Source organism: Siphateles boraxobius, unplaced genomic scaffold (assembly GCF_051911475.1).
Source record: "Siphateles boraxobius isolate OS27281-9 unplaced genomic scaffold, OSU_SipBor_1 15, whole genome shotgun sequence".
Classification (NCBI taxonomy): Eukaryota; Metazoa; Chordata; class Actinopteri; order Cypriniformes; family Leuciscidae; genus Siphateles; species Siphateles boraxobius.
In genome coordinates, this window is record NW_027508755.1 from 4,373,299 (window position 1) to 4,400,539 (window position 27,241).

The 27,241-nt window shown below is 38.7% G+C and overlaps 1 protein-coding gene across 3 annotated transcripts in view; it reads left to right on the top strand.

The window, feature by feature from the left end:
* Positions 1-26,950, top strand: part of vwa3a (von Willebrand factor A domain containing 3A) — a 50,360-nt gene extending 23,410 nt beyond the window's left edge. For 2 of the 3 annotated variants that reach the window (XM_077230691.1, XM_077230690.1), the window contains exons 16-33: positions 113-210; positions 1,900-2,019; positions 9,383-9,457; positions 10,632-10,779; positions 12,061-12,241; positions 13,551-13,621; positions 16,497-16,643; positions 17,951-18,029; positions 18,493-18,597; positions 18,732-18,829; positions 20,240-20,392; positions 20,482-20,590; positions 21,887-22,031; positions 22,688-22,832; positions 23,773-23,924; positions 26,109-26,217; positions 26,349-26,446; positions 26,534-26,950. In XM_077230691.1, the coding sequence (XP_077086806.1) occupies positions 113-210; positions 1,900-2,019; positions 9,383-9,457; positions 10,632-10,779; positions 12,061-12,241; positions 13,551-13,621; positions 16,497-16,643; positions 17,951-18,029; positions 18,493-18,597; positions 18,732-18,829; positions 20,240-20,392; positions 20,482-20,590; positions 21,887-22,031; positions 22,688-22,832; positions 23,773-23,924; positions 26,109-26,217; positions 26,349-26,446; positions 26,534-26,573 (2,073 nt within the window). In that variant the 3' untranslated portion in view covers positions 26,574-26,950. The remainder of the gene's footprint in view (positions 1-112; positions 211-1,899; positions 2,020-9,382; positions 9,458-10,631; positions 10,780-12,060; positions 12,242-13,550; positions 13,622-16,496; positions 16,644-17,950; positions 18,030-18,492; positions 18,598-18,731; positions 18,830-20,239; positions 20,393-20,481; positions 20,591-21,886; positions 22,032-22,687; positions 22,833-23,772; positions 23,925-26,108; positions 26,218-26,348; positions 26,447-26,533) is intronic. The other variant, XM_077230692.1, reaches the window with a different exon arrangement.
* The last annotated feature ends 291 nt before the right edge of the window (positions 26,951-27,241 follow it).

Genomic DNA, 27,241 nt, shown 5'->3' on the forward strand with positions numbered 1-27,241 from the left:
GAACTATCCCTTTAATTAGTACAACATACCTAGACAGCTCTCTTTTTGTCCAACTATGCAGAATCTGTGGGATTTTTCATTATTTTTCTCTTCATTTGGTGTTCATGTCCAGAAGCAGCTGATGGGTGCTGTGTGTGTGTTTGAGAAGAGAGTCGAGTGGCTGAACGGGACGCCCAGCCGGCAGATATGGGGAACCGTGTTTGAGCAGAGGTCAGAAACGTCAGCCTTGAGACGGGGTGTCCCAATCATTTCAGTAGCACCCTGCCCAGTGAACATCACAAATCATAGGGAGCTTATGCTCTGAAGGGCACTGCGGACCCCTTGTTAAAAAAAGTGCACTTTAGTATACTTTTAAAAAGAGTACTTATTACAATATACTTTAAAAGAATATACTGTAAGTGTGAACTGAATTTTTCCAACACTTATGCATGTTATTTACAGTTAAATGAATATGTACTTTAGAACTTAAAAGTGCTTTTTTTACCCACTTAATAGGACTTAAGTACATCGTTATATGTAATTTCATACACTGCAAAAAATATTTCTTACTTAGTATTGTTGTTTTGTTTCCAGTCCAAATATCTAAAAAATTATCAAATCAAGAAGCATTCACTAGATAAGTAAAATGACATAAGAAATTATATCTTGTTTAAGTGAGTTTTTGCTTAAAACAAGCACAATAATCTGCCAATGGGGTGAGAAAAATAATCTTGATTCAAATGGCTGATAATTTTACTAGTTTTAAGCACAAAATTTAGATTTTTTTTTAAAATCTATTTTAATCTTTAATCTATTTTTAATAATTTTCCTTTTATTTGTCTAGTAAATGCTTCTTAATTTAAGAATTTTTAGATATTTGGACAGGAAATACGACAAAAATACATGTTTAGGTAAGTAAGAAAAGTTTTTTTCAGTGATAATTACCTCTATTTTCTTTAAAAAATGTTTTGACATTTATGACAAGCATTTATGGTAAAGTAAAATATAATTTAATGTATTTTCTATTGAAACTTGTTCTAAAAAAAATTATATATATATATATATATATATATATATATATATATATATATATATATATGTATGTATGTATGTATGTATGTATGTGTGTATATTAACACACTACAGTTAAAATTATAATCAAGTACTTTGCATGTGCTTTATTTAGTATGTTAGTCAACAAATGCACTGTATAATACTTTCAAACTTTTAATTTGACTTACAAAGTGAACTTCTTAAGTGTCCTTAAGTGTATTTAAAGAGAGTCAATTTCTTAACTGTTTCTTAACACACTTAAGTGGCCTTTTGTTTCATTAATATTATATTATCTACAAGTACAGTTTATTTTTTCAATACACTACAGGTGCACATTCAATACATTTAAGTGCACTTCTTTCTCACACTGGTTTCACAGCAGGTTTATGCATGTCGTCATACAGGAACAACAGTTTTATCATGCAGTGTGCCGTGTTTAGGTAGCACTGAACACTTGGTAGTGTTCCTGTCACTTGTAGTTATCGACTGGCTGTACTTGAGGACTTCAATACTTTCAAAAATTCATTGTACAAACGTAAATAAAAAATAACCTTAAAATCGATCATAGAAATGTAATAATCCCATGACCGGCACTGACTCAACAATATACAAAACAAACAGCAAACGTGCACTTTACAGTCTTGATGGTTTGAGTGCTTTTTAAATGCTCTCAGCAGCCAATAACTGAAGAACAGCCCCACGCGAAACACATTGCGGTCGGCACAAACAATGTTTATCCCTGTAAGATGACCTTGAGTATTAGTGCATATTGATCCTTGTTTGCCAGCTTTGTGTAAATGCATTACCATTACAGGAGGATGTGGAGTGTGTTTGTGTGTCTCATTCTCTCTGTGTTTCCCCGTACAGGGTCCAGGTTGTTGTAGACATGTCTGGGATGAACACACACTACCAGCTGCACATCCAGTACGCTCTCCGGATACTCCTAGAGGAGCAGCTGGCGGATACACACAGCTTCAATGTCACTGTGTAGGTCACACACACTGTCGGGGGTTTTCACTTATTTATAGTGTGACAGATTATTATCTGCTTTGTCATTTGGTCCCAAAGTCTCCTGCTGCTTTCTCTCTAGAACTGATTTTATATAATGAGATTTTTCTCTATATATAACCTATACCAGTCAAAAGTTTGGACATGGCCGACTGAAAACCTATGAATCTAAAATGTATGCTTGCTTGAAGTTATACAATTCTCTATACAAATATAAAGTGCCTATTTGTGAACTAAAATTCATAGTGAATAAGGCTTTAGTTCATCTTCGAGGAATATAGATTGTTGTCCCTTCATGAAAAGTCTATGCAACCAAAACTTTCAAGCTTAAAAAATGTATAAAGACTTTGTAAAAGTAACGCAAAATAATTGAGTGGTTTAATAAAGACACAATGATGTGTGTACACGTCAACCAAGTACAGTTGACCATTTTATAAAAGCTCAAATTATGTCTGTTGTAAAGAGATCGTGTCTCTTTAGAAGACTTGGTTCAGACAAAGGATGAAAAATGGCTTTAATTTAAAGGGGTCCTATTATGCTCTTTCACATTTTCAACTTTAGTTAGTCTGTAATGTTGCTGTTTGAGCATTAAAAAGATTGGCACGGTTACAAAGCTCAAAGTCCACTCAAAAGGCAGACATTTTATTTAACAGAATCCACTTTTCAAGAACTACAACGAATGGCTCGTTTGGACTTGTTGTGGCAAAAATTCTGTTAAACATCATCACTGCGTAAGAGACACTCAGAGTCAAATTAATAAAAAAGAAAAGTATTTATTCTTGCAAGAATAGGTTCAGTCTAGTACACAGAAGTTACGCTGTGCAAGAGAGTGACACACAACAGGAAGATATAAGACAGCCTTTATACTCTTTTCAAGGTTCCTCCTCACCCACCCAGATAAGGTCCTCACTGCTGTTCAGTTTCTACTTAAAAGACACAAACTGGTACTGAAATAAACTGGCCCAAACTGACCGTCTCTAAGGTCAGAGGTCCTGTCCCATATGTTCCTGAAAGTTCACACACAAGCACGTACACATACCTTTATACTTTGAATAGGTTATTTCTCTTATGATACCTGTTTGGGATCAATGACTATTAAAATGTCTACTACAGACTGCAACACATTTTTTCCAGATCTTAAGAAGTCATAATGTTACTCATTTAATTTATCCCGGCCGATGGAATATGTGGAAAAGTTGGCGAGGCCTGGTTGAGCTGCGTTAGAGAAGATGAAGAATGTTGTCTCTGTTTTTTACACCCACGGAAAAACGTTTGTTCTAAGGCTGACGAACTTAGAGAGGTTCAAATGTATTTTTAACACTGTTCCTGAACATTATAACCTCAACGCTTGTCTGTGCGCTGCACATTTTATGGAGAAAATCTTCCAGAAGAGAGTACAATGCAGGCTATACGCACAAAAACTTCTCCTGAAAGATGTAGCTATTCCCATTTTGTCGGGACAATCTGTTGTTTATGGATCACGACTTGTAAGTATGTTTTATTATTTGTAGTTGTGTTTTCTATTAATTATTCTAATTATAAGTTTAGTTGCTATCATATGCTATGCTATGATGTAAAGGAAGGGCAAAGCTTTGCCTCCGCTAGCCAGCGAACTAACATTACAGTATTGATGTAGTGTTTACTGTAGCTTTTGTAAGGCTGTCCCTTAGGAAAATTATCCATGATTTTGTGATCAATTACTGTTTGTATTACCATAGTTTTCCGACAAATATGATTAAATGGTGGATAACATCCTATCTATAAGAAAATTACACACAAAAAACAACAACTCTGAAGCGTCCTGTGAAATCTGTGCTTGAAATTCGTTCTGCACAATCCTCTTGTTCATTAACATTGTCAGGGTCTGAATCCGAATCGAAATGGTTTGAAATTGATGCCAACGTTAATTATTTACACCAGAGTTGAACTCGCTGTTTTGAAGGGGTGTGACATTTCCCGAATACACGCTTAGTGCTGCCAATCACAACACACTGAGTCAGCTAACCAATCACAACACACTGAGTAGGCTAACCAATCACAACACACTGAGTAGGCTAACCAATCACAACACACTGGGTCAGCTAACCAATCACAACACACTGGGTCAGCTAACCAATCACAACACACTGGGTCAGCTAACCAATCAAAACACACTGGGTCAGCTAACCAATCAAAACACACTGGGTCAGCTAACCAATCACAACACACTGGGTCAGCTAACCAATCACAACACACTGGGTCAGCTAACCAATCACAACACACTGGGTCAGCTAACCAATCACAACACACTGGGTCAGCTAACCAATCACAACACACTGGGTCAGCTAACCAATCAAAACACACTGGGTCAGCTAACCAATCACAGCACATTTTGTATATCAGAAGGAGGGGCTTACTTGAAAATGATGCGTTTAACCAGCTGGGTATAGAGGAGCAGTAATAATGTAAAATATGTGCACCTTTTTCGAACAATCAAGCATGAAAACATATTCTAGTACACCCCAAAAACAAAATCAAGACTTTGTAAAAGCACATAATAGGACCTCTTTAACTATTTTTAAGTCGTTACATAATTCCTATAGTTCCATTTGGGTCGTTTCATAGTTTTGATGGTGCCATTATTCTAAAATGTGCACAATAACGAAACTAAAGAATTAGCAGGTGTGTCCAAACATTTGCCTGGTAGTCTTGAATTTCCCGAACACACGCTTAGTGCTGCCAATCACAACACACTGAGTCAGCTAACCAATCACAACCCACTGGGTCAGCTAACCAATCACAACACACTGGGTCAACTAACCAAACACAACACACTGGGTCAGCTAACCAATCACAACACACTGGGTCAGCTAACCAATCAAAACACACTGGGTCAGCTAACCAATCACAACACACTGGGTCAGCTAACCAATCACAACACACTGGGTCAGCTAACCAATCACAACACACTGAGTCAGCTAACCAATCACAACCCACTGGGTCAGCTAACCAATCACAACACACTGAGTCAGCTAACCAATCACAACCCACTGGGTCAGCTAACCAATCACAACACACTGGGTCAACTAACCAATCACAACACACTGGGTCAGCTAACCAATCACAACACACTGGGTCAGCTAACCAATCACAACACACTGGGTCAGCTAACCAATCACAACACACTGGGTCAGCTAACCAATCAAAACACACTGGGTCAGCTAACCAATCACAACACACTGGGTCAGCTAACCAATCACAACACACTGGGTCAGCTAACCAATCAAAACACACTGGGTCAGCTAACCAATCAAAACACACTGGGTCAGCTAACCAATCACAACACACTGGGTCAGCTAACCAATCACAGCACATTTCGTATATCAGAAGGAGGGGCTTAATTGAAAATGATGCCTTTAACCAGCTGGGTAGAGCAGTAATAATGTAAAATATGTGAAAATAATGAATTTTTTGAACAATCAAGCATGAAAACATATTCTAGTACACCCCAAAAACAAAATCAAGACTTTGTAAAAGCACATAATAGGACCCCTTTAACTATTTTTAAGTCGTTACATAATTCCTATAGTTCCATTTGTGTCGTTTCATCGTTTTGATGGTGCCATTATTCTAAAATGTGCACAATAACGAAACTAAAGAATTAGCAGGTGTGTCCAAACATTTGCCTGGTAGTCTTGAGTTAAGAATTCCTCATTTTTAATTAGCAAAACTGATGGTTTGCATCGGGATGTCAAAGAAGAGCCTGCAGGAAATATATATATATATATATATATATATATTAATAAAAAGCACAAAAACGAACATTTGCATCTAGACCAGGGGTGTCCAATCCTGCACCTGGAGGACCACCTGTAGAGTTGAGCTTCAACCCTAATTAAGCTAATCAAGCTCTTATTAGACATACTGGAAACTTTGTGTGTTGAGGCAAGTTGGAGCTGAACTCTAGTGGACAGTGGCCATCAGCACCTCTGGTCTATACTTTTAATTTGGCATGATATATTTATATTATGTATTTGTAAATCTAGTGCAGAACAGCTCACAGAGGTGCATTTGGCACTTTGCATAAATGCAAATGTGCACTTTTCAGCTAAATAAATGGGTCTGTGCGTGACACAAATGTGCCGGAGCAGCAGAACTGAGGTACAGGTGCAAGCAGGAACGGGCCGGCTATAGGGAGCGCTGGGACTTTTCTCTGTGGGCTTCTGGCTGACTTGTGGTCCAGCTGTCGATCCCCAATTTAGATGCCAAGTAAATAAACAAACGTTTTAATAGGAGAAAAATAAATTCTGACTTTATTTGGCCAGCCTATTTAAGCTGCAGTGGTAAATCCTGACAACATAGTCAACAGTTTGAAAATATGTACTAATATATATATATATATATATATATATATATATATATATATATATATATATATATATATATATATATACAGTATATATATATACAGTATATATATATATATTTTACATATCACATTATATAATGTGAAATATACAGCAGGCAGCATTTTTTTTCATTAGGCATGGTATAGAAGTGCTAGGCAATCTTTGCTCACTATGTATCAAATTATCGCTGTGTCATGGTAAAGCTCCAGCATACACACTCTTAATAATAAAGGCTCTTTGATGGCCTATATGGAAGAAGCTTTAACATTCATGGAGCCTTTCAAAAGGCTCTTTATAGTAGAAAAAGCTGATTAAAAATCTTCACACAAAGAAATAAATATTATTTTAAGATCTGATAGATTCCCAAGCTAACAGGGAACGTTCTCATAACTTGAAACTTCATAACTGACTAATGTTCTTATAAGCTTCTCTGAAAGAATAATCAGAGAATATTCAAAAGTAACGTTCTCATAATGTTTGCAAAATTCCAAAATGGAATGTTTCCTTAACATTCATATAACCAAGAAAATGTAAAAAAAAAAAATGAAATTTCAAGATACATTCAGAAATAGCGTTTTCATAACTTAAAGGGAAACGTTTTTAGAACATATTTTTGTTAGCTGGGTCTTTGAGGAAACCGAAATGCTTCTTGTATGACACTGAAACCTTTTGGTATCCTATTTTTAAAAGTGTCATTTATAAGGGTAGCCTACATTGAAATGCCCTCTGGTGTGTGCACATGTACCTGTGCGAATACATCACATTCATAAATCAGTAAATGCACAGAATCATTGTTGCATCTTCCCGCACACTTCCACAGAGGAAATGTAGTCATTAATGGGCTATTGTAAAGCCTCTGTAGCATTTATCTTCGGCAGTTAGTTGTCTGCTCCTGTTTTAGCGTAGTCATGAGGGATCTACTTTAGTCTGGCATGAACATGAAGTCTTAATAGATGTGGATATGCAGCGCACACACCTCCTAATACTGCAGAGCAGCTGCACGCTTCACGCTTCACTCCAGAGCATCATCATGTCACATGACTCAGGCCTTACCTTCAGGAACAGTGTCACACTCTCTTATAATGAATCCACGCTCTGTATCTTTATGGTGGAGGCACTTTTACATACATGGCTTGTATGTGTTATGGATCAGTCATGTTCTCCAGTACAGCCTTTGAACCCTGCTCTCTCACATAATGGGAGTAAATCTGTGCCAGACGTGACTGTCACTAGTGTAAACGTAATATTCAACATATGCCTGTGTTGTAATTTAAGTATTTCCATAACTTGATTGTTTATATGTGGCAAATAAATGCCCAACAGGATTTGAAGTTATTGACAGTTACAGTAGCTTACATGAGGTCGATCGTCATATGAGATTTTTTTTTATCTAATATATCGCTGCAGAGATTAAGTATTTTTTAGGCCAACACGTAATGTAGCGTCACTATCTTTGATCCAGTTGAGAATTTTTTTTTGTAAGGGCCAGTTACAAACCACGCGAGACACAGGTCAGTGGAACGAGAAGGTCTAGAGACGCTTTTTAAAAAGATTTTAAAAGTTTAACTTCTATTAATTTGAGCGCCGCATTTGTAAAATGTCATGCATGAAACACTGCAAAAGACACGAGACGCGAGCGCAATAACGACCGATTCCATCTAGTGTGTGTTTGCATTGAAGAACAACGCAAAGGAATGGAAAAACGCGTCCTGTGTGAACCGGTTTTGGTAACGTTACCATTATTTCTGGAGGTTCTCTGAACATTCAAAACATCCGGTTTGTTAAATGTAGTAAAAAAAACAAAAAAAAAACACACTTGCAAACCGTTATAGTGAACATTCATTTCTATCACTCCTCAAACATTATGGGAACGCTCCTTTTGAACTTTCTCTGAACATTCTGAAACAAATAGTTCCTTAAATATAGTATCGATAATGTTTTTGTGCTGACCTTTTGAGAACTTTATACCTTCATTCCATTAACATTCCATTACGTCACTGGAACATTCTAAAATCTCTGAAGAACGTTAGCCAAAGTTCTGAGAACGATCCATTAGCTGGGAAGATTTGTTCAACTCTCTCAGTCTGCATTTAAAAACATTTTCCATGAAAGTTAGAGTTATAATAGTTTTGTAAGAGGGCGATTATAAACACAACGAGTCTGTGAAAGTGATTAATGAGTTTCTGTTCAGCTGATGACGTTTAATGACAACCTCTGTACTCTTATAGGGACATTCTCAAATGCTTAATGTGGCTTAAGGCAATTATTAAAAGACCAACACCTTATTAATAAACCATACTGTGTAAAAAATTCAGATGAGCCCAGAATATGAAGTGAACGCTACGCGTTTAATTACACGTCAAGCATTTTCCTCCGTCATTAAAATGCTTAATGTGGCTTCATGTACTAAGACAGTGTTATTAAAAGACCAAACTCAGTAAACACCTTATTAATAAACCATACCATGCACGAAAAATGCTGAACGTGTTGCGTTCATATTCTGGGCTCTTCAGTTTTTCTGTACATGGTATACTTTATTAGTATGATGCTTATTGAGTTTGGTCTTTTAATAGCACATTCTTAGTATATTAAGACACGTTAAGCGTTTTTAACGTTAAGCGTTTTTAACGTTAAGCGTTTTAGAATGTCCCCTCATTTTAAAAGACGAGTAAAAATCACAAGTGGGTATTACTGATGTATTTTATGGTATAGAATAAAATGTGAAGATATCTTGAGCTTGTATTCACCACAGACCTTATTTCAAGCATTTAACCAAAAAACTGTTTATAAAACCTATTGACTGAACCTATTGGCTAAAGTGCAATTTATTTCCGAGTTGTTGCCTACAAAAATACGTCATTCCTGCAACACTCTATATATTAATAAATGTGGATGAGGATGTGAAGTGAAGTTGATGTCCCCTGTGTTGTTGCATTCACTCTTATGTTCCTCAGTTTTGGGTCAGAGGTGAAGTCGTGGCAGGAGAAGATGGTTCCCTCCACCCATGAAAACCTCCAGGCTGTTTGGCAGTAAGACCAGAGGATGTGCTTTAGACTTCTGTCTGTTCTTCTCTCTCTCATTCTCTCTTCTTAAGTGTTTGCTATTGATATTGCTCGTATTGCACTACAAGACACTTTTATCAAACTCTATCATCCATCAGGTCTTCAAAAAAAAAAGCGAATTAGTAATTACTGCATTTGGCCTTAGTCATTTCATTCTGTGTTCACTTAGTCTCACTGCTTTTCAGTGACTGTGTATTTCAGCCTAGCACCTGCTTTTGTTCCCCAGTTCAGTTTAAGTTCGTCCCGCAACAGTAAATCTCTCCGGCCGGCCGGTGTGTGTTTCCTAATATAGCCTGTTCTGCTTCTGGGGTCTAAAGTTTAATTGAAGCCTTGTAAGAAAGAGTCTTTTGGTGATCAATCCTGCTACTTTTAACCTCCCGAGATTGTGTGTGTGTGTGTGTGTGTGTGTGTGTGTGTGTGTGTGTGTGTGTGTGTGTGTGTGTGTGTGTGTGTGTGTGTGTGTGTGTGTGTGTGTGTGTGTGTGAGTGTGTGTGATGGGTAGGTTTAGAGGTCGGGTAAGTGTGTGTGTGTGTGTGTGTGTGTGTGTGTGTGTGTGTGTGTGTGTGTGTGTGTGTGTGTGTGTGTGTGTGTGTGTGTGTGTGTGTGTGTGTGTGTGTGTGTGTGTGTGTGCGTGTGTGTGTGTGATAGGTAGGTTTAGGGGTCGGGTGTGTGTGTGTGTGTGTGTGTGTGTGTGTGTGTGTGTGTGTGTGTGTGTGTGTGTGTGTGTGTGTGTGTGTGTGTGTGTGTGTGTGTGTGTGTGAGTGTGTGTGATGGGTAGGTTTAGAGGTCGGGTAAGTGTGTGTGTGTGTGTGTGTGTGTGTGTGTGTGTGTGTGTGTGTGTGTGTGTGTGTGTGTGTGTGTGTGTGTGCGTGTGTGTGTTTGTGTGTGTGTGTGTGATAGGTAGGTTTAGGGGTCGGGTGTGTGTGTGTGTGTGTGTGTGTGTGTGTGTGTGTGTGTGTGTGTGTGTGTGTGTGTGTGTGTGTGTGTGTGTGTGTGTGTGTGATAGGTAGGTAGGTTTAGGGGTCGTGTAAGTGTAAGGGGGACAGAATATACAGTTTGGACAGTATAAAAACCATTACGTCTATGGAGAGTCCCCATGAGATAGCGAACCAGATGTGTGTGTGTGTGTGTGTGTGTTCAGGTGGGTTCAGGCGTTGGAGTGTGTGGGGGGTCGTGATACTCTGGCTGCTCTCCGGCGCGCTCTAGAGGAGGAACCGCAGGAAGAAGCAGAAGCGTCTCTGACTCGTGGCGTTTACCTCTTCACCACCGGCACGCCTGATCAACACACGGTCAGTCGGACACTCAAGCTTCTGTTTAATCACACACAGGACAGTCCTGGCCCGTGTTGTGCACTGCACTGGATTCACATATACTCAGCTGACAGAAATAAAAGAACATTATGCAGAAATTCCCATTAAGTCAGTTATGTGTCATCGTCACTTGGAGGATTTTTGGAGACATTTGAGACAGGGCATTTTGTGACTGTTATTCAGACACAGAAAAGGAAATCGGTCAGTCAGTGTTTTCAAGTCCCCCCGTAGTCAATCATTTTATCCCTAAAAACTCATATTTACGCGGTTTTTTTGGGCTTTTAATCAAATTTTTTCATGGCTTAAAATAGCTTGAATGTAACTTGACACCCTTGCCTCATTTAGTATGCGCGGTTCTATGATTATGCAAATGAAACCTGCCTCCGCTCCCTCACACAGCTCAGAGATCCACTCGTGGGCGATCAAACATTGATCAGGGGTGTGTTTCACGTCACTCGCTGCTTCACTACTATAGTACGATGCTTTGTTGAAGAAATCAACTAGCTAGTCACGACTGTTTGCCGAAACCGTATTGAGCAAAGTGGTCGCTCAACCACGCTGGTTAATGATGTCACGCAGGCGATGGAGTAATTACATTCGTTAGTTAATGTGTTTGAGATCAAATTAATGCTAGATGTTTTGCTATAAATTACAGACAAGTTATTTTGCTTTATTTACAGATTCAATCATAGGCTTGTTTTACGCACTCGAGCACGTTCACACATGCGCACTCTTCAAAAACGGTGCTTAAAATCTCTTGACAAACTAAAAGACATTAATTACATTTGTATGTTTTCTAAATTAAAGACACAGGTTGTACTGAATGTCAGCTTGCTTTTTGCTCAAGATAAGGATTAATTAAGTCCACATTTCATGCAAACTAGAAACTGCTTCAAACCACACGTTGAGAGCTGTCGTTCCAAACACACGACTTTGCGTTGCTGTTTGCGAATGTTGATTAGAACGATGGTTTCGGGAAACACCGACTCGTCGAACTGCTGATAATGACAGAACTTGCGACCATAGTGGGCTAACGATGCTTTTGGGAAACGCACCTCTGATTGGTTACAAGGTTGTTTGTGACGTCAGAAACACCAGCAATTTCAACCCGTGTTTTTGAGACTGTCTTTGGTTCACTGCAGTTTTAAGAAGAAAAAAAATACTCAGCAATGGTGTTGACTTATGCATTTACACATGGTTTGTCTTAAAGCATATTAAAAACGTCACATAGACATGTGAACAAAATTATCTCGTCCTCAGGAATCTGTCACTGATTATGTGTCTGAGCGCTGCAGCGTTTCAAACCTGAACCTCCATGTGTGCCTGTTCACCGGAGAAGAGGAAAGCGCTCGCTGTCACGCCACACGGGCCGAAACCACACGGGCCCTGAGCCGCCTGGCCCACGCGGGCCACGGGCGCTTCCTCTGGACCACTGAGACTGGTGAGGACGGGGTGTTCAATTGAGGTATTCAAGGAAGATGAGTTTAGGTACTAAAAACAAGTTTCGTTTTAACCCTCATCTTTCCCTTGGGTCATTTTGAGCCTGAATTTTTTTTTTGTCACACTTGAACCACGAATACACACACACACAAAAGATTTGTTTTATGGATTCGAGAAGTTTTGTGGTTGAAATTTTCAAATGTAGCAAATCGGGTCAAATTGACCCCCTTAGGAATGAATGGAATGCGAGGAATGCTTCAGAAACACATTGAAAAACCTAAAAAATGCTCACAATTCAAACTAACACAGCTAAAACTTTACCAAAAAATGATATTATAATGTCTATCTGTATCTGAATGCATACTGAAAAGAAACTGACTTTAGGACCCAGCAGAACAGCTCATTTGCTCCATATAGAGCTATAAGGCCATCTACATTCATGAAATATCATGTTATATTATTATTATTTTTCCACAAGTGGTCGGCAAAGACGCCCAATGTAAGATATTTGGAGATGAATTAAAAGGTTTAGGAATGAAATTGTGAATTATTTTGAATTTAAGTTGAACGAATGTGAGGAATATGCTTCTAAATTACTATTTATTATTTATTGATTAAATCTAGTAATTTTAAGGTAAATAAAATAAAAAAAGAACAAAAAATCACCCCAAAAAACTGCATTAAAAAATAGATACAATGTTATCAAAATTAAATAAAATTAGCTTTCTGGAATTTTTAAAAAAATAATTTTAAGGCTTCGGGTCAATTTGACCCGCGAGGGAAGGATTTCTTACAAGACACGAGGGAAGGATGTTGAGATATACAGACAACCATTCAGTTTTCTTGTTCACCTTTTGAGACGGTTTTGAGGTCATGTTATGGGCGGCAGTGGCTTAGTGGTTCATGTAGGTTGTCTACAAACTGGAAGGTTGGTGGTTCAATCCTCGGTTCCACTTGACCAATTGTCGAGGTGTCCGTGAGCAAGACACCTAACCCCAGCTGCTCCCGACGAGCTGAGTGGCGCCTTGCATGGCTGACACCGCCGTTGGTGTATGAATGAGTGAGTGAATCTGTGAATGTGAGGCAATATTGTAAAGCATTTTGGTGGCCATTGGGTCTGTGAAGGCGCTATATAAATGCAGTCAATTTACCATTTACCATTCATGTGTAAATCTCGAATAGAGCTGCTGTTTACTTGACTTTGCTGCTTTTCTCTCTGTCATATGTGCAGCACATGGTGCCTGAACCCAGTGTGTGTGTGTTTGTGTGCAGTGGAAAATATGAAGCCTCTTCCTCGTGTTTCCCTGCAGGCATCGTGGAGAGTGATGACATCAGTGCCCTAATTGGAGAAATGGAGACGGCCGCTGATTATTGTCAGAAGGTGAGTTCAGATTACATGACCTGGACTTGACCCATGTCCGCAATGTTTAATTAATTCATGGGAAAACGAAGAAAGTTTGAAGCACACCTGCAGGAAATGATCAGTTGTTTATCGAGGTTCGTCCAGATCTGGAAACAGCTGGATTTGTGGAAGAGGTTTCATTACTCGTCGCAGCTGCGTCCTCATCCTCAAGTCCGTTTGCTTTTAAAGTCACACTAGCTGCGTTTCATTACAGATTTGTGCAGGGACGTGCAGAGAGTTCCTCAGGGGCAGGGGCTCAAATGTAAAAAAAGGGCATATGGCATCACATAAATAAATAAATTATATCAAATAGTATATTAACATAGAAAACCATTATTTTAAATTGTAATCATTTTTTTTCTATATATTTTATCAAATAAATGCAGGCTTGATGCACATAAGGGACTTCTTAAAAAAAAAAAAGTAATGTGTGTGAAAAATTTTGACCAGTAGTACTGTACTATTATACTATTGCTGCAAAATTATCAAAAATGTTAAAATAATAAAGTCACCATTTCGCGTTTTGTTGTCAGCCTACACTTCACATTATAGATCTGTACGCCTGGGCTTCATTTAACAAACTATGATAGTTTCATCAAATGGCAAACTATGTATCAACATAGACTAAATACAAGTGACTTGAATACTATGCTTACCATTAATACTACTTTTGGTGCTGGTTTTGTGCAGTGCTTTGTAGTCAATTAACACCCATTAGTTCAACGACACAGATTCAGGTCGCTTCATAAACATAAATTCGTCTGTCAATGTAATTTTAAAACGATTTATTTATAAATGACCGGAAAATTACTCTCCACTTCACATTGTCCAATGAAATTTGAACTTCTGGTGCCAGATGACGATTGGTCGGTCTATTATAATTGACAAACAGGCTTCAATTAATTATGTAATATTTTAAAATATGTGATGTGGATTTTTAATTGAATCGGCACAAAACCTTTTATTATTCTGAAGAAAAAAAAGTTGAAAAATTGTTTGGTTTATTTTGTTTCCTGCCGTCGAGCAATATTTGGCTCTAGAGTATCGGTTCTCGAGCAGACTGTGGGATACCTATGTTTACACTAGTGCATTTTCATTTTAAAACGCATAGCTTTTGCTACGGTTATGCCTGCCGTCCACACACACACTACTCCTGGGTCTAGTCCCTCGAAAACGGAGACTGACCCCGTCAGTCAAGACCTATTTTTTTACAGTCTATGGTCAAGTCAAGACCGAAGCAAGAAGACACGCGCAATGCGCAACTTGACGCAAGTGACGCAACCCATAGCAACTCTTATAGCAACGACACCTCAGACTGACAGAAACGTCAAATAAACGTGAATTTAGGCTACTTTCGTTTTTTTGCACAATGTCATGTTAATTATAATCAAATGAATTTTGTTTTATTGACCACAACAATATCATTGATATTTGTTTGAGAAGGGCACTTTTGATTAATTTTGAAATAGGGCAGGGGCTCGATCACCCAAAGCCCCCCCCCTCTGCACGTGCCTGGATTTGTGCAAAACTCTTGCGATATTTTCTAAATGGCGATAAAAAAAACGACTGCGAAATGACTGCGTTTCCATTAACCGATGTTATCCGACGATATAAGTCATTTAAAAAATCACGGTGATGGATGTTGGTAGGTTTACGTATATCTCAGCCACAACACTAGCCATTATTTTTATCAAAAGAGAGGTAGGCGTGTTTTCCTAGAGGAAAGCCCCTTATACTGGGAGCGGCAACGTATGAGGCGTTTCTGGGTGTTTCTCTCTCAAATCTGCTTCAAGGTCTTAAAGGGACAATGTGTAGTTTTTTTAGGTATTTTATCATCTAAAATCATTATTTTTATTCATATCTATGTCCTCAATGGTGTACAAATACCTCTGCCAATTATCTGACTTATCCTCATAAACGAAGAATTTATTATCTTTATATACATGTGACGGGTAGGTCCACGGAGGCTTCCATGTCGTAGCAGAGGGGGTCAAAAAGTACTAGGCCAACGCGTTTCCACAACGGATTTTCGTTCAGAGCCAGCGTCACGTAACTGAAAGCAGCAGAAACGGCTTTTTGGTACATAACTACTACCGTAGATAAAACACGCATTTGAAAAAGCGAGGCGCTGGAGAGCACAATTCGTTTGAATGCAAATACAATTTCCCCGCTAGATGGGAGAAATTCCTACACAATGTCCCTTTAAGAAATTGTGGCATTTCTTTGTTGTTTAGAATCCAGTATTCCCGTAATACTTTCGTCTTTTATGAGTTTAGAACTGATCTTGTCTTCGGTCCAATCATACCGCGCCGTCTACGTCAGGTGACCTGTAAATGCCCCAAAACTGTTTCCATTGCAATTTTGCCAAATATTTCTTTTTAGAATTGCCTGAAAAACCACATGTGAGTGTAAAAACGTTTTTGCGAAATTGACGTGTTTCCACTGGGTGTATTATCAATTTGCGCAATTAGAAGAGTAATGGAAACTCGGCTGCTGACATCAATAATTTACCCTATTTACTTCCTTAACATATACAGTACTGTTCAAGTATGATTGAATTAAACAAAAGTGACAGTAAACACATTTATAATTTCTATTTCAAATTAATGCTGTTCTTTTAGACTTTAAACTTTCTTCCATTCCTTCCCTCAAACTACCTTCATTCCTGTTACATGCACTATTCACAATTCAGTCGTTATCCAGTGGGTAAAGCCTCACATTTTTTTTCACTCTTATTTCACGCAAAATGCATCAGATTCCGAAAGTAAAATGGATTGCGAACACCATACCGGAGAGTTGTTGCTGATGATTGTAACGCTTCATATATGGGACTTTCCTCCATGTTTCCCTGCAGTGCTCTGAGCTACTGGACTCTCTGATCCAGAAGGGCTCCGGCAGAGGTTCAGGAGAAACGAGTTTCCCATCCCTCAAACCCCAGGCCTGGACCCGCAACGCAAAACTGCCGTGTCCCAGACCCACAGCACTCAGCCAGGCTAGACTGGTCAGATCACTGTCCTCATCATGACTCTTGATCTGTCATACCATCAGTATGACATGCAATGCTTTTATGCTAATTATATGTTTGGTCTAAAACGCGACTGCTCTCATGTTTTGTCACAGGACAGCAAATGTGAGTGAATTTTCTGTCATCTTTGCAGGACTGTGATATGAAGAGTGAGCAAATTAACATATTTTAGCAACTGTGTGAAAGTGAATAGCACCTAACAGGCACGTATAAACATGAATATCTATTGGTACAAAATACGTCACATGACTAAACTTACGTCATTGTTTTTAAATACCTCCTGTTTTCATTGCTAATAATGCCGTCTCAGTGTGGACGGAAGGCCAAAACAGAGAAAAAGATGCGCTTTTAAACGAAAACGTATTAGTGTGGACCATTTGATTGACATGTAAAGCATTCAATCACAGTTTGTTTTGCTCTGCCTCATGTTTAGGGGCGTGAAAATGTAACGTCGATGTCCCTAAAATAACAGACTGTTGTGTTAAACTCTTAGACGTATTTTAAAGAGTCTATGACATGAGCTTCACATATGTCACATACTTTTGAAAATCCAGCATTTAGTTGATCCCGGTAAGCGCTCATTGTCACAGTTGTAAACACGGCGGCATTCTTTTTCCATGAGGGGGTTTGGCTTCACAGCAGCTTTGTTTCTAGGCAGACTGTTAAAAAATGAGACACACACTTCTCCCGGTTCAATCAACGAGATGATGACTTTGAAAATCCTGAATAATTTCGCATTTTGTGTGCCTTATGCATCAGAGACTACACACAGCCAGACTTCTGATTATCAGCAAATCCTGCTTAGCTTATTCTCGCCTATTACTTAGACAGAAAGAGAAATGTCTGTCAGACGTGTTTTGTTGTTATGTGCTGTTTAAGTGTAGCTTTATATGAAGTTGTTGATATCACAGATTATGTTAACCATCTGAATTCATGCTGGTAAGATGATCTTTTCAGTAGGACACTTCAGTAGGTTAATTGAAAAATTAAAAATCTGTGATTTATTAAACCCATATTTCTTCCTTCTGAGGAACACAAAAGAAGATATTTTGAACAATGTTGGTAACCAAACAGATATGATGATCATTAACTTCCATTGTACAGACAAGAAACACTGAGACATTTCTCAAAATATCTTCTATTGTGTTCCACAGATGGAAGAATGTCATAGATGTTTGAACTGGCATGAGTAAATTATGACAGGATTTTTAAAAAAAGGTCTCTTTAAGGGACTCATTAAAAGATCACTATGAAGGCTTTTTGATCATGTATGATGTGAACAGGAAAGCAGACAGATGAGCAGGTTGGCACAGAACGGGTTGGCTTGGAGGCCGAACAGCTCTAAAGCAGAAATCCCAGCAGGTTTGACGTCTTACCAACATCCTGACTGCAATTATTAGAGATCATATACCAAATGGTCTTTATTTGCCATCTGAACTGTTTGTTTTAACTCATTCTCACTGGGGACCGAAAATTATTCAGACACTTTGACCTGACCATGTTTTGCTGAAGTTTTTTTTCTTTAATTGCTAATGTGACCTTTTTACAGCACAGACTGAACAGAATTAAACATTGCTTGGTAATTGTTTGACCTAAATTGGTATTATCTAATTGTGTAGTTAAATTTAACAGCTGACAGATATTCAACATAACTGATCTGTGAGACAGTCTAACAGAAGGATGGACAAAACCACTGAAATATGTCTATATTTGTCTCAGTCTAAAACATGATTGCCTCTCAGACTAAACGCTGGGCTATTTATGTGAATCATGGTGCATTCATTTTTTTTCAGAGTATTTATTTTAGTCTTTGATTTTTTTCCAGTGCAGTCAGCTGATTTCAGCACACCAGCTGGACCGTCAAAGTCTGCTGGTCAGAGGAGAACCATTGTGTCTCAGTCGGTCTTCTTCATGGAAGACGGCAACATCGGTTAGTGGAAATGGATTTTCCATGTTTGTCTTATCATAGCCAGAAACATGTAAACATGTGATATGTCCATTATCCATATCTCATATCCATTTCTGGTTCATGTTGTGTCAAATAGCATTGATTGTCTTATCTAGGTGTTGTCTTCAAGAAATATCCAAAACCCAAGAGTGTGCGTAAGTCTATCAACACCATTAAACTGCCAAAACATGAAGACATCTGTTCAACTAAACAGGTACTGTACTGTATGAACCATCCTGTTAATTTTCTAAATAAAAATGCTTAATTTTCCCCAATTCTACACTATACAGTTAACAAAATAAGTTCTAAAAACGTTTCGCTAACATTCCCATTAGGTTATGAAAACTATATTATACCCTTTTACAAAGTCTTGATTTTCGTTTTAGGTTTTACTAGAATAGATTTTTATACTTGAATGTTTAAAAACATAATTTTTCCATGTTTTACATTTTTCAAAAAAACCATGTTGTGGTTGGTTTCGATCAGTGTGTTGTGGTTGGTTGGATCATTGTGTTGTCGTTAGGTGGATCAGTGTGCTGTGGTTGGCTGGATCAGTGTGTTGTGATTGGTTGGATCAGTGTGTTGTGGTTGGGTGGATCAGTGTGCTGTGATTGGTTGGATCAGTGTGTTGTCGTTAGGTGGATCAGTGTGCTGTGGTTGGCTGGATCAGTGTGTTGTGGTTGGGTGGATCAGTGTGTTGTGGTTGGTTGGATCAGTGTGTTGTGGTTGGGTGGATCAGTGTGCTGTGGTTGGGTGGATCAGTGTGTTGTGATTGGCTGGATCAGTGTGTTGTGGTTGGGTGGATCAGTGTGTTGTCGTTAGGTGGATCAGTGTGTTGTGATTGGCTGGATCAGTGTGTTGTGGTTGGGTGGATCAGTGTGCTGTGGTTGGGTGGATCAGTGTGTTGTGGTTGGCTGGATCAGTGTGTTGTGGTTGGGTGGATCAGTGTGCTGTGATTGGTTGGATCAGTGTGTTGTGATTGGCTGGATCAGTGTGTTGTGGTTGGGTGGATCAGTGTGCTGTGATTGGTTGGATCAGTGTGTTGTGATTGGCTGGATCATTGTGTTGTGGTTGGGTGGATCAGTGTGCTGTGGTTGGCTGGATCAGTGTGTTGTGATTGGTTGGATCAGTGTGTTGTGGTTGGGTGGATCAGTGTGCTGTGATTGGTTGGATCAATGTGTTGTGATTGGCTGGATCAGTGTGTTGTGGTTGGGTGGATCAGTGTGTTGTGATTGGCTGGATCAGTGTGTTGTGATTGGTTGGATCAGTGTGTTGTGGTTGGGTGGATCAGTGTGCTGTGATTGGTTGGATCAATGTGTTGTGATTGGTTGGATCAGTGTGTTGTGGTTGGGTGGATCAGTGTGTTGTGATTGGCTGGATCAGTGTGTTGTGATTGGTTGGATCAGTGTGTTGTTCGTTCCTGAAAGAAAATCAAGACTATATTGGAGGCGTTTCAGGGAGTTTAAAAACAGTGACACTGACATAGAGAATAACTCCCGCTGGAGGGACTTTGTGCTTTGACCTTTTATGTGCTCAAACTGCTACATTACACCGTTAGATTATCAGTATCTATGTGTTTTGTGTGTGTGTGTGTGTGTGTGTGTGTGTGTGTGTGCTCTTTAAGTGGCTGAAAAGGTTTGGTATAAAGAATCTGAAGTTGGACCTTCACAAACTGATATCTGGACCTGAATGCTGCCATCACAACAAACTGGTGCGGTCCGTCCAGAAGAGAGTGTCTGCTAAATACTGCGGCATATTCCCTAGTATCCTCCTGAATGTGAGCCCAGTGCTGTGTAACGCCAGTCATACTGAGAATATGTGTGTTCTGCATGTTCACTGTACGGTTTGTCCTGATGTTGATCACAGGGGGCTGTGAAACACCTGCATCTGACTCCTGGAGAGTTAAAGCACTACCTCAGTCAGACGGAGAAACTGATGCAGCGATACAGCAGAAGACTGGAGTGGTTACTGACAGGTACAGTACAGGTGTTCATCACACACACACTCTGAAGAAACTTAAACACAACTAGCACTCTTATTTAGCTCTTTCTGGGAGGAATGTGAAATATGATTGTGTGCTTGCTTTTAGATGAAAACTTTGCGAGATGGATTAGTCTGTTTGCCAACCGTCACTTCTATATTTGAGCATAGATCTGAATATAAATAGAATTCACGAAAGCTGAATGACCCAAAATGACCCGAAGCCTAAACTTAGCCTTTTTTTCTCCATAAAGCTTATTTAATTTAATTTTTTATCATATTTTGTTCAATTTTTAATGCTATTTTTTGAAGACTTTTTTAATTTATTTACCATTAAATTACTAGATTTGATCAATAAATCATAAATAAATAGAAATTTTGCACATTCCTCACATTCTTTCAACTTAAATTAAAAATAACTCACAACTTCATGCCTAAAACTTTTAATTCAGTTCAAAATATCTTTCATTGGGTGTCTTTGCCGACCTCTTGTGGAAAAATAATAATATAAATAGATATTTCATGACTCTTGCCACTAGATGGCCTTATAGCTCTATATATGAAGAAAATGAGCTGTTTCTGCCGAGTCCTAAAGTCAGTTTCTTTTCATTATGCATTCATTTATATTTTACAAAAGAAAATCAAGGCCATATGCCTAACCAAGTTTTAATATTGAGCCCGCTAAATAGATTTAAAGTGCCATTTTCATAGTAACTCACTGTCCAGTTATGAAATGGTTTTCACAGCCACAGGTATTTTGAATGATACCTAATTTATAATGATTACTAAGATATCTGATAAGGAAAAATGCAATTAAAAAGCGCACCAACTGTCCATCTACCGTTAAAAGGCTACAGTGATGTACTAAAGGATCATGTGTTTCTCTCTTTACAGTTCGCAACTATTTCATGTTTTGCCAAATTGGTGGCTAATTCATATGAATTCATACAATCTCATTCATATATTTTCATAAAATCTGCTTGGAGTGGACCTTTATGCTTTGGGTTATTGTCTAAAAATCATAAATTTCCATGGGAATCACATTCATCCGAGAAAATAATTTTTTCTCCTGAGATCAGGTTGGTGGTATATGTGTCTGTATATAGATCATTCCAGTACCAAACACTAAAATTAGAGCACGGCTCTTTTTCAAAACATAGTGCTCTTTTGCACAGGCATTATTTTAAGGGCTCAAAGGCTGTTCCTGAAGGATAGGGAGGAGACAGAAGCTCACTGGGTTTAAGAACAAATCCCTTTTCTCCTGCCATGTGTATCTCTCGTGTGTGAGCAGGCAGCAGGCGGATGTTCGGATCCGTGCTGGAGAAGGACGTGTGTGTTCTGCTGGATGTGTCCGGATCAATGGCCTCATTCCTCCCTGAACTCCAGAAGGGACTGACCGCACTGATCTGGGATCAGCTGCATGCCAACAGCGTCAGGTGAGGGGGCTCGTTTTGCTCTATAGAGGGAGATATAGGTACATCTCTTTCACACTCACCTGTCCTTCAGTGATTGGCCGAACAGACAGTCCCGGTCTGAACTCATGCCGTGGATGGAGTGAATGGACCCTTCTCACAGACTGAGGCTATACGTCTACATTAATCCGGATATATTTGAAAACGGCGTTTTCGTTTAAAAACTTTTGGAAAACTAAATTCACCTTAACTGTGCATGATCATTTTATTTAGCACAATATCGTTTTCACAGTCCAGACTATAACGCGAGAACAGTGTTTTCAAAGTTATCCACTTTGGGCAACGTTTTCAAACGGAAAGGTATTAGTGTGGACAAGGCCTGTGATGACACATTTCGTTGAATGACTTTATTGTCATTGTACTTTACAATACAACGAAATTAGGAGCGCTCTCCACTGGGTGCATACAATAAATAAATACAATAAATACAACAAATCATAAAAACAGTAGTAAAACAGAATTAAAACCGTAATCGCAGTACAGAAAGGTGAAAACCAGACTAGAAATGTGAAATGGGTTCATAATACACCTGCAAGTTTCCTATCCTTGCCTCCTATCATGGTTAGTGAGTTTTCTGGACTGTGTGTGTGTGTGTGTGTGTGTGTGTGTGTGTGTGTAAGGTTTACCCTGCTGGCGTTCTCTGGAGGGGTGTGTGTGTGGCAGCCGGCGCTGGTGGAGTCCAGTGAGGATCAGTGTGTGGAGGCAGTGCAGTGGTTGAGTCGGCTCACTCCACACGGGCCTTCACACACACTGCAGGCGCTGCAGGTACTCACAATAACTGCCTTTATACACACTTATCACATGGCTTTCTGGAAAACATCATCGGGATTGGTCAATTCAACCCAAAAACGTATTTTTGTTATAAGAACATTTTTGGTCATGGAAACTTCTGATATACTCTTTTCAACACACTATGCTTTGGGACACACTTATTCTAATCTCACATACTAACTTAGTGTGTTACATTCAGGGTTGCCAAGTTTGTGGTTTTCCCGCAGAATTGGGCTACTTTTACGCCCTGTTTACTCCTGGTATTAAGATGGGTTTTGGTTTATCGGATCACAAGTAGTCACAAATTTTTCAACTACTTCTGTCCTGATTTCTTCAAGAGGAGGGTTTATGGGCGGGTAATGGATGAGTTTTTTTCAGATCTTTTCATCTAATGGACGAAATAAGCTCACGCAATTTACATACGAACACGACCAGAGACGACGGAGAAACACACAGAGATCATCAGCTTTAGTTTCTGCTCTGACTGACACAAGACCAGCCGAACGCTGTGAGTGTGTGTTAGAAATCAGGATTGGTGAAAGACATTTTGTTTGGTGTGTTTTTCATCTTCAAATCAAACGTGGGTCTCCAGCCATCAAAGTTTAAATCCCGTTTGTCTAGAGCTCTTCTCATAATGTTAGAGTTCGTTAGTTCAGTAGACGGATAGAAGACCGTGTTTTGTGGCTGTTTGAACACTTTCGATCATATGAGCGTTTACACTACGAAAGCAATCCGGTCAAATGTGTTTTCACTCCCTCTGGTGGTTGAAAGTGGATAAACTCAAAGTGTTTTAGACCCGTTTACACCTGTATTTAGTGCCGTACACTTGTGATCCGATCCACCAATACGCTTCTTAATACCAGCTGTAAACAGGGCCTCAGTTGCTCTGGTGTTTGTAAGTAAGTGTGACTGTGTGTAACGCTTCTTTGCTCAGGCCGGCTGTGGTTTGTCAGATGATGTTGGTCTGTATCTGATCTGTGATGGAAGGAGTGACTCGAGCCACAGTCTAATACTGAGAGAGATCGAGACCATGAGACGAGAGAAGAGCTTCACCGTCCACACCGTCGCACTCAACCACCATGACAGGTCAATGTCCCATAATTGGGAATAACATGCCTTACCTTAACACAGAATGGATTTCAAGGACATTGCGCGCAGATCAATGGCCTCCACCGTTTATATTTTTTCTACGAATCTTTGAGTTAACATGTAGCCTACAAACCATGATTGGAATTTGCACCGCAGCGCCACCACACCTTGATGCTCATGACAAGAATAGCATGTATAGTTATCTTTATTGAAGTGAATTAGGTTTAAATCGCCGTCATGAATGAATGATATTTTTGCTATTTTAGATATACGATGATAACATTACACAAAACTGAAATTGCACGTCAAAATAAAACATTGTCAATATTTTTTGAAACCCCCTAAAATTACACAAATCACGTTTTCAGGGGAGCCCATGTCTTATTAAGGGGAGCCGAGCTCCCCTGTAGTTCGCACCCTGGTTATTGGTGTGATTCTGGACATTCTTTGTCGGCTTTCATCACAGAAAATGTTACTTTGGCAACCGATTTTGTGTTTTATGAATGTTTTTTTTATTTACTAGAATGTAATAATGTCTGTGTATGTAGCAGCGAGTCATAGAAAATTAGAGACATACGGCGAGTGATTATTTTTCTCCAGCAAATTTCTCACTAGCCGCGTTTCCATTACCCTTCAAATTGCGCAAATTAAAATTGGGAATTAAAAATACGCCCAATGGAAACACATCAATTTCGCAAAAACTCCCATTTATCGCAAAAAAGTTGCACTTGCTCACATGAGGTGGTCTTTCAGGCAATTCGAAAAAGAAATATTTCGCAAAAAAGGAAATGGAAACAGTTTTTGCGCATTTACAGTCACCTGACAGAATACGAGGCAGAGTTCTTTATTAAATTCATAAAAGACAAAAGAATTACTGGAATACTGGATTCTAAACGTCAAAGAAATGTCACAATCAAGAGCTTGAAGCAGAAATGTAGGAGAAACTTCCAGAAACTCCTCATGTGTGCCGCTCTCGAGTATAAGGGTCTTTCCTTGCCATTAATGATTGGATCACACACACATGTCTCCTTTGATTAATAATAATGGCCAGTGCAATGGCTGCGATAGACATAAACCTAGCAACATCCGTCGCCATGATTTTTGGAATGACTTATCGCGAGAGGAAAAAATTACGCTTTAGTCGCATAACATCAGTTAATGGAAACGCCGTCCTTTCACAATCGTTTTTTTTTTTCGACATTTAGAAAAAATCGCAAAAGTTTGGCGCAAATCTGTAATGGAAACATGGCTACTGATTCTTCCAAGCCTATAACAACACCCTTGCAATTTTAACAAGTCCTCATCTATCAGCCAGCTAGATGTACATTTATATCATCTGCATTAAAACAAAATCTAATTTTATGGGGCGTTTACACAACAGCATTTCAATTTAACTTTTCAATTACGCAAACTTTTGAAAACGGGTTTCAAAGTGCAAGTTTTGAAAAATTATTCCGTTATCGTCTCTGTGTAAACTACAAAAACGTGAATTTGTGAGAATGGTGACATAATGTGTATTATGTGTTAAGTCTATAGATGTCTAGTGTTTCTTTACAAAGTGTCATCGCCATCTACTGGTCTGGCAGGATTAATACAGCGTTTTAAGTTGTTTTCACGGATCCATGTGAACTGGGATGGTTTTGACAATGTTGTCGTCTGTATGTGAAAAGTTTCAAGAACGCACAGGAAAAAACGGTAGCACTTTACAAAAATTGTTGTCCTGTTAACACACCCTTAGATGGTTTTCAAGCCAAAGATCTTATGCAGTTTAAACTTGCTGAACAAAGCTTGCTGTATATGTCTAAGATCAAAAATACTTCTACTTGAAGTTTCAGCGGTTACAATTTATTTCAATGGCCCACTTTCTACTAACTATTAGTAACTTGTCAATGTGAGTTTTGCGACTGAGACATTCTCTACTGTGTTGTTACTTGTTTATTTGTGTGGATATTGTCATTGTTAAGCACTTTGGTCAACTGTGGTTGTTTTTAAATGAGAACTTGAACTTGAACTACATCTCAAGTACCTCTCATAGAGTATTAGTAAACTGTTAGGGCTTGGGTTAGTAGAATAAGCTGACATCATGTAGTTGTAAAGTGGCTTGAATAGCAGAATGTCTAAAGCGGACCATAACTAATGTTGCTTTGAATGTATACGTAATAGTGTGATGTTTTTGAACAGATCGGGCAGTGAGTTTCTGAAGTGTCTGGCCCATAAAACAGGAGGCCGATTCCATCAGGCTCCTGAAAACACGGATCAGGATCTGATCGGGAAACTGCTGTCAGACGCAGTGCGTATATGTGCTCAACACTTCAGTTATATCACAATTCTGCAGGAGTTTGTGGTGTTCAACACGTTCAAAGGCATTTCTGCAGATTCTTCGTTATGAAATGTGTTGATTCTTGTATTTCCACAATCAAGGACCCAGTGCTTCCGACATTTGAGGGGGACGATCTGAGGAAACTATCAGAAGAGATTGAGAAGCTGAGATTGTTCCAGAAACAAGCTAAAGCTTTCAGGTTTGTGTTCATTTGGGCAACAGTGCTTATGTAATGATTGATGTTATTATGGACTTATTAATATGCTGACGTTCCTTTTTTTCATAGGGAAACTATTTTGGGGTCGAGGAACCTGGAGGGAACGTAGACGCTGATCTCCATGCCTTTTCAAATCACTTTATTCAGAATAAACCTACTCTATGGAGTAAAACATGTGGTGGAGTAAATATAGTGTGTTTCACTCAGCAATATATTAACATCTAGAGATAATTGAGTGTTTCACTCACTCAAACATCTATAAATCATTTAAAAAGGCCTAATGTAAGAATATTTGATAAGACTTTATTTTACAGTGTCCCTGTTAAACATTTTACATGTAGTTACTGTAGTAATAACTATAAATGATGCATAATTACATGCAACTAACTAATAAAGTGTACTTAAATACTTAAACTTATGGCTAAGAATACTATTTTGGAAACATATTGTAACGCTATCAGTTATAAAAAGCATGGTTGAAAGAAATGTTCTGTCTTCCAGTATCATTCACTTTCAGTTATTTTACCTGTACAAAAAAAAATGCTAATATTGCAAACTGCTATCATAATCATTTTAACATTTACTGTACTGTACATTGTTATTCTTCTAGTTTCTATATTTGCATTCACAGAAAATTCCACGTTGCAGAATAAGATGTATATGACGTCACAAGTATTTACAACGCTTCAATCGTCACTACCTGATCATTTGTAATAATTTGTCGGGGGTCAGAATTCGGCACAATTCAGGGGAACAAAATTTAAAAAATTCAAACTC